The sequence below is a fragment of the Misgurnus anguillicaudatus genome, chromosome 2 (genome assembly GCF_027580225.2).
Source record: "Misgurnus anguillicaudatus chromosome 2, ASM2758022v2, whole genome shotgun sequence".
In the NCBI taxonomy this organism is placed as follows: Eukaryota; Metazoa; Chordata; class Actinopteri; order Cypriniformes; family Cobitidae; genus Misgurnus; species Misgurnus anguillicaudatus.
Genome location: NC_073338.2, coordinates 11,040,016 through 11,056,473, shown reverse-complemented (window position 1 = coordinate 11,056,473; position 16,458 = coordinate 11,040,016). Strand labels below are relative to the sequence as shown.

At 35.2% G+C, this 16,458-nt stretch overlaps 1 protein-coding gene and 1 long non-coding RNA gene across 2 annotated transcripts in view; one reads left to right on the top strand and one right to left on the bottom strand.

The window, feature by feature from the left end:
- zcchc2 (zinc finger, CCHC domain containing 2) overlaps nt 1-16,458 on the bottom strand; it is a 37,959-nt gene that overhangs the window by 12,676 nt on the left and 8,825 nt on the right. The window contains exons 4-10 of the mRNA XM_055201333.2: nt 8,359-8,430; nt 7,046-7,146; nt 3,767-3,861; nt 1,734-1,817; nt 1,613-1,649; nt 1,448-1,532; nt 1,230-1,297 (exon numbers count right to left, since the gene is read on the bottom strand). Coding sequence (XP_055057308.2) covers nt 1,230-1,297; nt 1,448-1,532; nt 1,613-1,649; nt 1,734-1,817; nt 3,767-3,861; nt 7,046-7,146; nt 8,359-8,430 — 542 coding nt within the window. The remainder of the gene's footprint in view (nt 1-1,229; nt 1,298-1,447; nt 1,533-1,612; nt 1,650-1,733; nt 1,818-3,766; nt 3,862-7,045; nt 7,147-8,358; nt 8,431-16,458) is intronic.
- Nucleotides 1,399-1,898, top strand: LOC141367474 (uncharacterized). Its single transcript, XR_012371831.1, has 2 exons — nt 1,399-1,537; nt 1,618-1,898. It is a non-coding gene; the product is annotated as an uncharacterized lncRNA (long non-coding RNA).

Below are 16,458 nucleotides of genomic sequence, written 5' to 3'. Positions count from 1 at the left end.
GGTTGGTGGTATTCTTCCCACCTAGTTTGTGGCCACATTTAACGTCGTCTCCCAATATGCATTCTGTTTTTCTTTTTGATGGATTATACTGAAAGAATGTCCATAAATCATCTCGTCGTTTCCGTTTATTGGCGTCACCGCCACGGTCCTTCGAACTCCCCACAGCCGCAGGTGGGTTGTTGTTTGAAATCTGGTGCGCGTGCGCGGCATGGCGGTAGCCGGGTGGTGGACGTGAGTGAGACTTGTCGCTGCGTCCCAAACCGCCTACTTCCATACTATATAGTAGGCAAAAAGCACTACTGCTCGTACTCTTTGCCTACTATATAGTATGGAAGTAGGCGGTTTGGGACACAGCGAGAGTTGACCCAAAACAAGGATAGGAAGTGGCAGCATTGCTGATACTTTTTAGCTAAAAACAGACAGATTTCACGCAGAAATGATATGCATTGTGAACGTCAGACTAATAATCATTTTCGTTCCGTCTCGTCTCGTCAACGAAAACTCAAAAGCGTCTCGTCATGTTTTCGTCAACTTAGAGAAATTTTTAGCTAGTCATCGTCGCGTTAGCGTCATAAAAAATAAGTGCGTCAACGAAATCATTTCGTTGTCGTCATCGTTGACGAAAAAACAACACTGCTGCAAAGCAAATGTGAAAGTGCCGTTTACCCTGTTTCGAGTGCATGAACAACTGAAACTTTTTTGGAAACGTTATTTAAGGTAAAAAAAAACCTCTTTGGTGTTGCTTTAATACACACTTACACACCAAAGGAAATGTAAACCCGTGAATCGGACAATAGGTGCTCTTTAAATAAATGAAACCCTGAAGGTAGGGTTTTCTGGTTGGACATATTTTTTATTATATCAAACATTTTTCTGAAAAATACCTTTATGAAAATATAGACGCACCCGTCTCTCTGCTTTACATTTTAAAGTATTAAAATCATTCAACTATTGCTAAGCATTGCGATATGCATATTGTGATATGTGCATTTGTGACAATTTCGATACATCTTGCAACCCTAATATAGGCCAGTTTTTTATTTTTTACATCTATCCTCTTTAAAAACATTTTGTATCCAAATCTCAAAGATCAATAATAATGTCATCCCATTGAATGCAATAGAAACAAATCCGATACTCAGATGTCTTAGTCAGCATTTTAACTTGATCCCAAATACAGAATGAAACCGAACACACAGAGTATTAAATTCAGACGTGTGCGCTTGTACCTTTTGCTAGCAGATCTCCCTTTGCTCTTTGGTCCGGGCGTCGGGATTCTTCTGTCATTTGTGCAGCTCTAGCAAAGACAAAAACATCAATGCATAAATCTGTCTTGACTTCAAATCTTTAGAGACAGAAATCAGCCTACTTTTTGAACATTTTATTCACACAATAACCGTTAAGTTCAGCATACGTCATCCATATATCAAGAGATTTATGAGCTCACCTGTTCTAGTTCGCTTTCTTTCATCCAAACTCTCTCTCCGTTCTGCTCACAGTTTCCTCTTCTCTGGCTTTCTGAATGCTGATGACTCAGGTTGAGAAAAAAAGACATTTACAACATTGATTCTTACAGGACAGATGATATAGAGGATGCGATAGAGAGCCGTACCTCAGACCCGTGGCTCTGACTCTGTAACCCTCCACGTCTGAAAGAGAGAAAACGTGACGGTGAGTCTATAGTAGTCACTAGAACATCAGTGTTTATTTTTAGGGAAGTGCATCTGTCTTACCCTCTTCCAGACTGGAGGTCTCCGAGCAGTCTTCAGAGAAACCACGTGCAGGCTGATGGATTCTGGATACAGGTGCTCTGGTACCTACAGAGAGACAGCAGATGGGCATACAAAGCATTTTTTCCCTTTTATTTAAACATAGAAGTCTATTATTATATATGCCATGGGATTTATTAAAATGGCACACTTTATGTGGACTTTTGGTCTCGTCCCGTTTTGTCCCATCTGTCATTTTTACGCTTTAAAGTGTGCTCATCAGCGCCCCCTTTGCGCGATCTCCGGCGAAGCCCGCACTTCAGCAGGCTTCGCACACTTTACCAACCCAGAAGTCCTTGCAAAAGAGCAATCAGACCAATCCGACAACAGAAGAGAGGAGTTCACACTGACGGGCAACTTCCCTTCCTATTTCCGGCGTGACGCTCGAGTCTGTCCCAAAAGACGACTCCGGTGCACCCACGTGGACTCGCATCAAGGGTCCCTAAATTCTGCACTCTATGATGTGAAAGTGTGGACTCTGAGGAGGACCACAAGTCCGGAGTGTGCCATTTGGGACAGGGCCATAATTGGAGTTTTTGACTAAGCTCCACCCACAGGAATACGTCAGTCGCCAGCTTTGGCTCAAACAGCTCTGATAAGCTAAGCTGCTGTCAAATCACAGCACACTAAACAAACTACACAAACAGAACTCGATACGTATTTCTGAAGGAGAAACTTCATAGAACAAGACAGACATCAGCCTGTTTTGACGACAGTGAAAGCAGCGCTATACAGATAAGTACATTGTGTGAAAAATTCTGAGGTTTTTTTTACACGCGAAACATGAACACATGTAATATTGCACAATCGAAGCTTAAAAAAACATAGAAAGAATGGGACCCTTAAAGGCCTTCTGAGGGCAATCGATGCGATTTCGTAAGAAAAATATTCATATTTAAAACTTTATAAACCATAATAAATAGCTTTCTGTATCTGCCGAGGTGCATTCTTGCAGCTTCTTCTTCGTTTAACTCTTTCCACGTCATTGAGGAGTTATCTCGTCAATTAAGAGAAAATGCTTCCCTGCCAATGACGAGTTTTTCCGGCAATCCGTATTCCCGCTATTATCCACCAGGTGGCGCTCTTACCCAACTTATAAAACTCAAAAGCAAACAGTTTAAAGTCCCTATGAAACAGAAGTAGGGACTGTCTTATTTTCCACGTGGTGCCATATATATGAGTGAAACCGGCTTCTGAAATGAAAAAAGTCAGGGCTGGATTTGAATTTTATCGAGATCTGATTGGATTGTTTGAAGTCGGGTCGTGTTGCTAATTGCAGCGATCTTCTCCCAGGCCCCGCCCACCTGCCATACCATATGACCAGAAATAAAGAGATCGTTTTGAGGAGGGGAGAAAATTTGCGTTTTTGATTAAAGATTACAAGGGCACATGAATTTGTTTTTAATAATTGAGCTCACAGATAAGTCCACAATTTTAAAAAACAAATTACAGTTTTTCATTTTATTTTCATGGTCACTTTAAACTTTTTGTATGTTTTGATCATAGCTCTGAATCTGATCTCTAGTAAAAGTCCTTCACAAAAATTTAATTTTGCTCAAAATTTTGTTTTTTTGAAGAAACGTACCCATATTTCACAGGTGATAAAAGAGAACAAATGAAGGTGGGATTTTTGTGAAAATCATAATAAATGCTGGCACTGGCTGGCATTTTTTAAACGCTGGCAGGGAAAGAGTTAATGGCGGATGGCACCAATGTTACGGTGCATTATCTCCACCTAACTCACTGTCTCCTCACCTAACATCACTCTCGTCAAAGAGTATAAAAGCCACTCCCAAAAAGTAGATGGCTGCCTACTGACCCTGCCTGTGAAAACTCAGCTAAAGTCATTTCTTTTGTTATTTATCTTTTCAGTAGATTATGAGACTTTAGGGCTTTAGACTTCAAATTTAGGGACTTGCTTATCCCACAGATTTTGGTTTGTGGAATACGGTAAGCATCACATCAGACAAGATTGAAATCATGTTGTGGTTGCTCACAGTGACTGCAGGGCCGTAAAGATGGATCAGACATGAAGAACGTGGAGACGTCACACCTCTTGAGAACCTCCTGTGATAAAGACAAAAACTTCTCCCTGCACAGAAACAAGAAACATTAAAGTTAAAAACAGATACAGTCACGGGTGTTTGGTTTATCTTCACAGGAAGCTGAATTCCATGTGAAACTGACATCAGTGTTACTGACCTAAATACAGCTGTGTGTGTTGTGAGATCTAAAAATGAAACTTTCTGTTTAATAATAAAAAATTACACTCACAATCTTCATAGTTTATCGTTACAACAACATTTGTGCTAATATTTGTAATCAGAATAATTTTTCCAAGTTTAAAGCTTTAAAGCTACAATATGTATGATTTTTGTGATACAATATCCAAAAAGCACTTGCACAGTGTGATGTACTTAATGCAGTTGTGTACTTACATTATGCCAAAAGTTCCCAAGGATTTGTAAATGCAGAGACATTCAGATTTTAAATAATGGCTCCTCCCTTGTCTCTAGTGCTGCCACTAACGACTAATTTTCTAACGACTAATCTTTCGACTAATTTTTCGAATAGTCGACTATTCTAAACGACTAATTAAAAAAAACTCAAGTGTTTGTTATTTCATTGTGTCCATTTTATTTTGAACCCACCGGTGTCATAAACAATATGAATAACTTAAATGTTACCTAATAAAAAATTACAATGTAAACAATATAAATAATAATAAAAACTTCCAGTGCAAAGTAGATGCTTAACAAAAATATGAAATGTTTCACTTCTACTCTTTGATCTTATATTGCATTTTAACACAACTGAATGCTATTTTACATATTATCTGTTCTGTTGTAGCCTATAAAATAGTGACTAAACATGACCCATCACCTCGTTTTTTATCCAACCAGCTGTTCCTTTAACTGCTGCTAAAATCCTGATTTAGATATGCAAAAATCACCATACATTTAGATTGTAGCTTTACTGCTGTTGCTCTTCTCATAATTGTTGTTGTGTTTTGAGCCATTTCTTGATTTTAAATGCGAGTGATATAGCGCAGACAATTCGGTGCAAATTCAGAAATATAAGAGAATACACTGTTGTTGTTACATAGACTACAGAACACGTCATACAGCATCATAGGGAGGGAGAAAGCTCGCACACAGACTCACACTACTGCTAATCTTTCTTCAAGTCATGTTAACTCGATCAGTCGTCTTTGTCAGAGACATCTGTGAATGTTGACGTTTACGCAAAAAAGAAAGTACATTAAAAACACTGCCACCTTTTCACTGTCACGTAAGAGGCGCGCGCGGTCGAGGCGCTGCAAGCAACATGAGTGATAGAGAGAGAGAGAGAGAGAGAGAGAGAGAGAGAGAGAGAGAGAGAGAGACGCTGAACACTCGCAACAATGAATTGAGCCGTTTAAAATAGTAAAATAAAAATGTAAATGGGAATCATGAAAAATCTATTTGTTGCGTCCAGTGTTGATTCCGTGGCGGAATCACGAGCAAACACTGATAGCCTTTAACATCCAAAGACAGAGTCATTGTACTTCTCAAAAGAGTTAATAAAACAGTACTGACTAGCTCGCCGTTTCATTAATAATCATATAACAGTTACTTACGTTGTCCTATTCTCTGTGGGTGTATCGTCAATAACTCCCGAGTGTTTTCGTTTGAGATGCTCGTGCATTGTCGTTGTGCTCCCGTGATAAGCCAGCGACGTTTGGCACGGTGTAACAGACCACTCTTTTATCACAACTTGGCTTAAAATACTTTCATACTTCGGAAGCTTTCCGACTCATAATTCCATAGACTCACCTGCCACCGCCAATTTTTCAAAATTAAAGCAGTGAAGGCAGGGGGAGAGGGAAGAAAGATGATAGCGTAGCAGATTAACCAGCAGGGCGCGCACAGCGCACAGACTGGTGTGGAGGTGAATTACATTGAGCCATTTGAGACATGAGACAGAATTACAGTGGGCTGTTTGAGACGGAAAAAAATAAATATGCGACTCCTCGACTAAAAAAATTGCCGTCGACAAATTTTCATCGTCGATTACGTCGACTACGTCGACTATTCGCGGCAGCACTACTTGTCTCCCTTGTAATTGTTGCCCTTTTAGTGACTCAATATCCACACTATCCTCAGTTTTCAACACGAGTGGACAAACGAGTGCTTTATTACCTGTATGTTCAATCACATTATTTTATTACCTCATCCGTGAACATGATTTGTGAATTCGATACGTCTCTGGAAATCATTAAGCTTTGCCTGTGTTATTGTGAAATAGCGACCTCTAGGAGTGAAAATCCTACATATTGTGCCTTTAATCCAAAGCGAACTGTATGTGTTCCTTTGGAGTTACGCTTTACATTTTTTTATTTACATTTATTAATTTATTTGACTTTTTTTAATTTACATAACTGAAGTTACGTTTTACGTTATTTATGTCATTTATTTACTATACTAACAAATAAAAAAGTTAAAACTTTTCTCTCCCTCATAACTAGGGTGTGATTTGTAAAATAAATCAGAAGGGGGGAAGTTTTCAAATATTTTTATTTATGAAAATAATAGGGCTGTCAAAAGATTAATCGCGATTAATCACATCCAAAATAAAAGTTTGTGTTTACATAACATGTGTGTGTGTGCTGTGTATAATTATTATTTATATATAAAAACACTCCCAATCATGTAGATATTTAAGAAAAATTGGTTATATTTATATATAAAACATTTATATATAATATAAATTATATAAATGTATATACAGTATTTAAATGCAAATATTTCTTAAATATATACATAAATGTGTGTGTTTTTATATATACATAATATTTACACACAGCACACACACACATATGTTATGTAAACACAAACTTTTATTTTGGATGCGATTAATCGCGATTAATCTTTTGACAGCCTTAGAAAATAAATTATGAACCACGGGCTTATATTGATTATTCAGGGTATTAAGCTATTTCTTGTAAATGTTAAAATAAAATATGTATAGAAATAACCCGTCGCACCCACCCTAAGCGAGATTCTGTCCTTTAAAGACTATTCATCATGGGAGGATACATTTTTATTCAAAAATTATTCATCAGAGGCAGGAATATGAAAACCAGAGGGGGGATAATCCCTCCCCATACACCCCCCCCCCCAAATCGCACCCTGCTCATGCCTGTGAAACATTTTCTGCCTTTTTGTGGACGTGTTTGCCATTCAAAAGTGCAACAAGTTCCCCCAAAACTAGTTAACCAATGAGATGAGACTCACCTGAGATTTCTCTCCAGTTCTCTGGACTCACATTGATCTGCTCGACTTAATATCCTGACGATGCTTTTCTCAAAGCCATCAGGGCTCTGCTCCTTAGGAAGCTAGAGCGAGAGAGAGAGAGCGAGCAAGAGAGAGAGACTTTATGTTTCAAACGTAAGTTTATGCATCTGACAGACAGTGACTTGCATTTGATGTATATTTTATCAGTACATGCATTCACTGGGAATCAAACCTATGCTATATCAGTGGCACGTTTCTCATTGTCACCTAATATCAGACAGTATATTAAAGCAATATCCTTCGAGTATGAGTGTGATATGGCTTTACATATCAGCATAGCTGTGATTGGGCCAGATTACCAGAGGCGATTACAGCAATATTGCGACATCACATGACTACCAGACCTATATTGCGTTTATTTAACAGTTCGATGACAGACGTGTGTAAAAAAATCAAAAGCCTCTTTTGTGCGGAATTGCTTTCTCCTGCCGATTGAAAGCCGGGGATGACAGGTAACCCTTTTAGCCATTTGTTTTGAATATCATAACTGACTGACTCCCAGCCGTGAGATTTTTATTGCACATAATAAAATTGGGAAGAGCACGAGACTGAAAAATAATTAAAACACTATTTATTCATCAGGATACGTGTTAAAACGAATCGGTATAGCGTTTATAGTCTACTTTGCGCTAATAGTTGGTGCCAAATTTCAATTTGTGTATTATTAGGGATCAGATCCCTGAATGACTAGGTTAAAATGACACACTGTCACTTATACATCTTAAATAATAGAGAAGAGTCGTGTTGGCATTTTTTGGTGTATTTATTAATATTAGCAAAACCATGGTTTACTACATTTTCGTAAGGGATACGCTCTTGTTTTAAAGGTCTGTGAAATGAATAAACTCACAAAGAGTTTAAAAACGCATTCGTTCAGCTGAACGTGTGAGCTTGTGACAGTCCACTCGGGTGGCAGTCATAATAATATCTGACCGTACGGCTCAAGAGGTTAAACACGCCTCTTACTAATTCTGGTTCCAGTGATGATACTGGTGGAATATTGCATGGCTGTAAAAGGCTCTCAGCCAATCAGATTCGAGAACCAGAAAGAACTGTTGTATAAACACTACATACTGTACGCATGAACACCAATATTTTATTGCAAACACAGCTAGAAGGAAATGTGCCCTCCTGCTTTATTTTGATGGCATGCTGCCTTGCTATTTGGCACACATGCATGTGCCGCAGATTCACGTGACTGAACACAAAAATAAACAGAGTCATGCATATCTCACACGTATCTCTGTGCTCACCTTTAACAGAAAGTCCTCTAATTCACAATGACTTTTGCTGACAGTGGTCGATGAAGCGTCTGACCATTTTACCTGCAAAAGCAGAGAAACTCAGTTAGGTTACAACAATAGCCTCTTTCACACAGTAATTCTGGTAAATTACCATGAATTTACCAGAATGAATTTACCAGTAAATACAAAAATGTGCTGTTCACACACGCAGTGGCGTTCCGTTATTTTACCAGTAAGACATCATTCACACATCAGTATCAAAATACAGGTAAATTCGTTGAGAAAACGGAAGTACCTGTAGCACGCGGCGAGCTCAACAATCCACGTCAATCCACGTCGTTCATATCCACGGTCCGTATTTTGCTGTTTTCACGTCTGTGGTAAACAGTCGCGAAGTTGCTCATGACCAAACAACATTGAATGAGACGACGTCAATGACGAAAATGCGTTTTTAACAACACTACTGTTTGCACTTTAGGCTTCACAGAGGTCGTGCTAAGGACGTCGGCAATTCGGCAGTCAGCTGTTTTTAACAACTTTGGTGAAGAAATGTGGACGTAAACTTCAGGTGTGCTCAACTTTCAAGCAGCATGTGTGTGTGGAAACGTCAGTAAACACTGCGGGGGTAAACGCGTCATCTGTATTAAAACGCTATGATTGGCCTGAAGCTGTCAGCACGGTCTGACGTCGTCCGTTCTAAATGCCGGTAATCCTATAATTTTCGTTCACACACAGCGCTTACCGGTAAATTACTGGTAATCTTACAACCTGTCTTACTGGTAAATTGGGAGCACTGATTTACCGGTTCTGTTCACACATGACATGTTAACGGCAATTTACCAGTAAATTACCAGTAAAGACTGTATGTGTGAAAGGGACTATTATAAAATATTCAATGAATCTGTCCGTTCTTCTGCTGGTATTCCATGTAACTCTGAAGATTGTATTTTACACACACATTTTGATTTTTCAACATGAATTTCTTTACATTTTCTCTAAAATATGCACAATTTTTTTTTACTCCCAATAGAGTACAACGAGACAGGTTGTCTTAAAACTTTTTTTAACAGTTTACAGTGTGTTGGATAAATAACAGAAATCCGGGCATAACTGAAATATTATAACCAGACTTAATAAAGACACTGACATCAGTTTGCCCAGAATCATTTCATAACACTTCACAATTTCAACTAGCAGCATTCACTTTACACATCCTTAGTTTTAATGACTTCCATTAAAGTCAAAATTGATGGATGGCATTGAGGTGAGTAATTGATTAGGACATTTTTAATTTGGGGTGAACTAGTCCTTTAATAAAGGGAACGTAATCTATCAGATTTAAAAAATATAACATAATAAAGTCTTATGGTTTTGAAAGTCATGGGGGTGAATAAATTACAAATTTTTATTTTGGGTGTACTATTCATTTAAGAACTCCACCATTGACTTATTGTTTATCCTCAAAAATTTTAAGTCTTTGGCTAACCAGGCTTTATATTTAGGATTGGCAAGCCAGCCGTCGGAAACTTGCATTTTCCCATTTTGTTTGCCGTGAAGTCCACTCTCAAATGTAAAAATCAAGGACAACGTTCCAGGTGTTTATTAGTCAAGCAGTTTGAGGTAGGGGGGCTGCAATGGCAACTGCCGCCTATCAACAAAACAACCAATCACTGCAGACATCCAGCAGATCAAAAACTATCTTTTGGCTGTGCTGGCACACTGATCCAAAAACCATGAAAAAATGGTTGTATATATAATATATATTTTTATATACATTTAGAAATTCTTAATTTTATATTTAGAAAACGAAATAGGGACAATAGTGTGGAAATAAATATTTTCTCCATACTCTGATTTATTTTTTTCTTTGCATTACAAAATATATTGATATTGTTTCTGACTTTATGTGTGCAAAATCTATTAGTTTCATCAGTGATTTTAGGGTATGAATGCGGTGATTTTGTTTTTCAACCTTAAACAAACTTTAACTGTATTTTTCTTAAAATTAACTCTTTCACTAATAATAAACATACATTTGCATAAAAGTCAATATTTGTCCATGTCGATTAGAGTATTAAAAACTTGCTAAGTGTTAAATTAGGTCAATTTAGAACAGATAAAAATGTGCAAATAAGTTGCAATTAATCACGAGAATACTCATAACAATCATGCGATTAATCTAGATTAAATATTTTAATCCATTGACAGCCGTAATATCCATCTATCCATCCATACATATAAACACATGTTTAGTATAGGTGTTATGGCCTTATATTAGTGACTTAAACATTTTGCTTTTTAAAAGCCACGGAAAAAAATTCTCTCTCGTCTGCAGCAGGTACGTATTTTGACATGACGCATGATGCACATAAGTTTACATGATGATGTGCTGAAGGGCTGTCAAAAGATTAATCGCGATTAATCGCATCCAAAATAAAAGTTTGTGTTTACATAACATATGTGTGGGTACTGTGTATAATTATTATTTATATATAAAAACGCTCCCAATCATGTAGATATTTAAGAAAAATTGGTTATATTTATAAATAAAATATTTATATTTATATATAATATAAATTATATAAATGTGTATACAGTATTTAAATGCAAATATTTCTTAAATATATACATAAATGTGTGTGTTTTTATATATACATAATATTTACACACAGCACACACACATATGTTATGTAAACACAAACTTTTATTTTGGATGCGATTAATCGCGATTAATCTTTTGACAGCCTTAATTTTGACATAAGCAAATGAAGGGCTAAATACATGTTGTGATGAGCTTTGCATCATGCACCCTCAAAAAAGAAGTCACCGACCGCCACTGCTCCCCAACAATACCCTAATTTTAACCACACACCTAACCTTAGGTTATCCCAAGCTCAGTTTAGATGTCAAACAATATTACATCTACATGAGCTAATCCAATATCCTGCTAAATTCACAACACTACTTTATCGATTTTTGCCGCGTAAGTCAAAAGTAAGTCACTTTATATGGCTTTTTACAGAAGAGATTAAATTAATTCGGGAAGCTTGCGCTGTCTTGGTAGATTTACACATTCCAGTCCAAAATAAATGGGAGCGGTTGTGAAAAGTCTGGCAGATATTCACTCAGAGTCGATAAGATGATTTTTTGTCATTGCAGCAATTCATCCGTCCCAGACAAAGAAAGTGTTGAAGTGTTTATCTGTACATCCAAGAGAGCTCTTTCAACACCCCGGCAGCCCATCACACAGGGTAAATATTTTAGCCTTAACAAGGGCTGGCATTTTGTTTCGCTTGCTTCTCCAGTGAATACTGATTTCCCAATCACTAAAGGGTTACACCAGCAGGAACACAGGTGGTCAGGGGTCGGCGGTGACCCTGGGAAAGGGTGGGGAATTCGTCTGCCAGTAAAATGTAGAGATTTCTCATTGGGATGCAACTCACACAGAAACTTTAACGTTAAGTCTTTAAGCTACACGGAGTGAATGTAAATCCAAGGGAGAAGAGAAAATGGTTTCTTATCTATTGATAACTTTTGCGACACATTTCAAGCATAACATATTTTTTTCTAAAATAGTAATAAATAGTAACTTTAAAATATCGTACACAATGTGAAATGACTTTAAAGCACATTCCTGGCATTATTGTGTATGTGATTCATCTGCACATGTTATTCCAAAGAAATAAAATCAAAGATTTTCCTTTATGTCTGACATCACTCCCATTCTCTAACCGCTCTATTTTAGAGACAACTTTCATGATCCTTGATCCTGGTGAATGCTAGATTTTGAATTGTGTTTCACTCAGAACGTCAGATTATAGTATTAAATTGGGTTGCAAACACTGTTTCAGAAGGACTGTTTCGTATTTGCCCTCTCGGTCAAGTCTAGTTTTATCTCGACTTTAACACCACTGGAGTTTCGATTTTTGGCTTGGGGGAATGCCGACACATACTAAGACACTTAAAGTCTATGTAAAGTGATATTAAATGTGTGTTCCGAGTTTGTTTTTAACCACCCATCCAAATGTGGATGCTAAAACTGCCAGGTATGTAAAAAAGAAGTGATCAAAATCTGGGAAAAATAACCAGCTTTCTCTGCTCTTAAATGCTGGGGGCAGGTCCGCTGTCTGTGCTGAAACCACACCCACTCATGGGAACCTTTCAAATACCTCTACAACCTGAATGAATGATCGCGATTGTGTTAGGGGCGGTATCGACGAGTACTAAAAATGAAGTGTGTATCAGACTCGTTCTGAAAAAAAAGTGGTATTAATGCATCACTAGTTTTCTGTAAAGAATATATCCCTAATGTTTTATGTCTATAATGTTTCTTTTTTCTTTTTAATTAAGGCACATTTTTGTAAAGCTTATTTTTGCTAAAACGTGTTTTCTGTAAAGCATATTTTTCTGATTTTTTATGTCTATAATTTTCTTGATAAAGTAAAGCTTTTTGTAAAGCTTATTTCTGCTTAAACGTGTTTTCTGTAAAGCATATTTCTCCGATTTTTTATGTCTATAATTTTCTTGATAAAGTACATTTTTGTAAAGCTTATTTCTGCTAAACATGTTTACCGTAAAGCATATTTCTCCGATTTTTTATGTCTATAATTTTTTGATAAAGTATATATGTAAAGCTTATTTCTACTTAACCGTGTTTTCTGTAAAGCATATTTCTCCGATTTTTTATGTCTATAATTTTCTTGATAAAGTACATTTTTGTAAAGCTTATTGCTACTTAATCGTGTTTTCTGTAAAGCATATTTCTCAGATTTTTTATGTCTATAATTTTTTGATAAAGTATATTTTTGTAAAGCTTATTTCTGCTAAACAATGTTCACTGTAAAGCATATTTTTGATGTCTAATGTTTCTTTTTTCTTTTTGATAAAGTATATCTTTGTAAAACCTATTTGTATTAAAACAGGTTTACCACTTTTTTAATGTCTATAACGTATTTTTTGTGTGAAACTGTATTTTTGTAAAGCTTATTTTTGCTAAAACGTGTTTTCTGTAAAGCATATTTTTCTGATTTTTTATGTCTATAATTTTCTTGATAAAGTAAAGCTTTTTGTAAAGCTTATTTCTGCTTAAACGTGTTTTCTGTAAAGCATATTTCTCCGATTTTTTATGTCTATAATTTTCTTGATAAAGTACATTTTTGTAAAGCTTATTTCTGCTAAACATGTTTACCGTAAAGCATATTTCTCCGATTTTTTATGTCTATAATTTTTTGATAAGGTATATATGTAAAGCTTATTTCTACTTAACCGTGTTTTCTGTAAAGCATATTTCTCCGATTTTTTATGTCTATAATTTTCTTGATAAAGTACATTTTTGTAAAGCTTATTGCTACTTAATCGTGTTTTCTGTAAAGCATATTTCTCAGATTTTTTATGTCTATAATTTTTTGATAAAGTATATTTTTGTAAAGCTTATTTCTGCTAAACAATGTTCACTGTAAAGCATATTTTTGATGTCTAATGTTTCTTTTTTCTTTTTGATAAAGTATATCTTTGTAAAACCTATTTGTATTAAAACAGGTTTACCACTTTTTTAATGTCTATAACGTATTTTTTGTGTGAAACTGTATTTTTGTAAAGCTTATTTTTGCTAAAACGTGTTTTCTGTAAAGCATATTTTTCTGATTTTTTATGTCTATAATTTTCTTGATAAAGTAAAGCTTTTTGTAAAGCTTATTTCTGCTTAAACGTGTTTTCTGTAAAGCATATTTCTCCGATTTTTTATGTCTATAATTTTCTTGATAAAGTACATTTTTGTAAAGCTTATTTCTGCTAAACATGTTTACCGTAAAGCATATTTCTCCGATTTTTTATGTCTATAATTTTTTGATAAGGTATATATGTAAAGCTTATTTCTACTTAACCGTGTTTTCTGTAAAGCATATTTCTCCGATTTTTTATGTCTATAATTTTCTTGATAAAGTACATTTTTGTAAAGCTTATTGCTACTTAATCGTGTTTTCTGTAAAGCATATTTCTCAGATTTTTTATGTCTATAATTTTTTGATAAAGTATATTTTTGTAAAGCTTATTTCTGCTAAACAATGTTCACTGTAAAGCATATTTTTGATGTCTAATGTTTCTTTTTTCTTTTTGATAAAGTATATCTTTGTAAAACCTATTTGTATTAAAACAGGTTTACCACTTTTTTAATGTCTATAACGTATTTTTTGTGTGAAACTGTATTTTTGTAAAGCTTATTTCTGCTAAAACATGTTTTTGTAAAGCATATTTCTCCAATATTTGATGTCTAATGTATCTTTTTACTTTTTGATTAAGTGCATTTTTGTAAAGCTTATTTCTGCTAAAACATGTTTTTGTAAAGCATATTTCTCCAATATTTGATGTCTAATGTATCTTTTTACTTTTTGATTAAGTGCATTTTTGTAAAGCTTATTTCTGCTAAACAGCGTTTTCTGAAAAGCATATTTCTCAGATTTATGTCTAAAAATTTTTTATAAAGTATATTTTTGTAAACATATTCCTCCAATTGTTTATGTTTCTAATGCTTCTTTTTTATATATTTTTGTAAAGCTTTTTTCTGCAACAATGTGTTTTCTGTACAACATATTTACCACATTTTTAATGTCTATAATGTTTTTTATGTGAAAATGTATTTTACAAATGTATTTTGTAAAGCTCATTTCTGCTAGGTGTTTTCTGTCCACTGTAAAAAATTGCTGTAATAATGCAGCTGGCTGCCAGTAACTTACTGTAGAAGATAAACACTGAAAATGTTTGATGTTCATTTAACTTTGAACAAACTGTTGCCAGTAAATAACATCAACGTAAAATCTACAGTAAGTTACTGGCAGCTAGTTGCCAGTAATACCCAGTAATACTGTAATTTCTACAGAATTTTTTTTACAGTGTAAAGCTTATTTCTCCTATTTTTGATGTCTATAATGATTTTTTACTTTTTTTTGATAAAGTATATTTTTGTAAAGCTTCTTTCTGCAAAAATGTGTGTGTCTGTAAAGCATATTTAACAATTTTTTATGTCTATAATGTTTTTGTGTGTGTGTGTATGAAATTGTATTTTTGTAAAGCTTTTTTCTGCTAAAATGTGCTTTCTAAAGCATATTTTTAAATTTTTATTTTCTGTGCTAAAGTGTCTTTTATAAAGCTTATTCCTGCTTAAATGTTGTTGTTTTTTTGTAAATCTGCTTTGCAACAATACAAAACTGTGTAAAGCGATATAGAAATAAAACTAAACTGAATTTCGCTCGGTACGTTACAATGCATTTAAAAATAAATATTTATCGTAAAGTACAGTAAAGCACCTACTGTGATAGTACTATATTGCAAAATCTGTCTCTTAGAATTATGTGATGCATTACGCAAAGGAAAAGAAATGCTTTTCTCTCTCTCCACCAGTTTTGGCACGAGTCCATACACTCGCTGTGAGCCGAGCCAAAGCCTCTTTACTGAGGCTGTCAACTCTGTATCAACAACCGGATGTTTACAGCTCAGGCTCTGCATGTTTCCTCACTGGTCCCAGAGAGACTCGTGTACACAGTCGAGAGCCGAGCCCAGACCCCAGTGCACGTCTGGAGCCACGGAGGCAAGATCATTTAACACCATAAATAATGTAGTATGCAAATCTAAGCTTAGCAGAACATGCTTATTAACTGTAAATTAATTAACACCTCACTTTACACTAAATTTAGCTAAAACCATACGCATACAAAGCAGGAACATACATTTGAGGGTTTTTTTTGAAAAATAAATTTTTAACAGTTATTGATATACAATCAATATAAATATTGAATTGTATTTATTAGCAAGTGACTGAATAGTGACTACATTCACACTCCAGTGAAAAAACCCATTACATGGTGAAATGTTTAGGTTTTGATACAATATAAAAGTTGATTCAAGCCCTTTTTAAATGTGTTTTTTTGTTTCTTTCATAGCTTGTCTGAAACCAAAGTTATGACTATGTAAAGTCAGCTGATCGCTGTGATTTTCAGGAATGGAATTTTGAAGAGAGTCAATGAAAATAAAAGCACAACAGTCAAGAATTACACTTTTATCACTTTACTGTGGTAAAAGACTTAGTTTAGTCACTGTACATGTTAAAATACACGT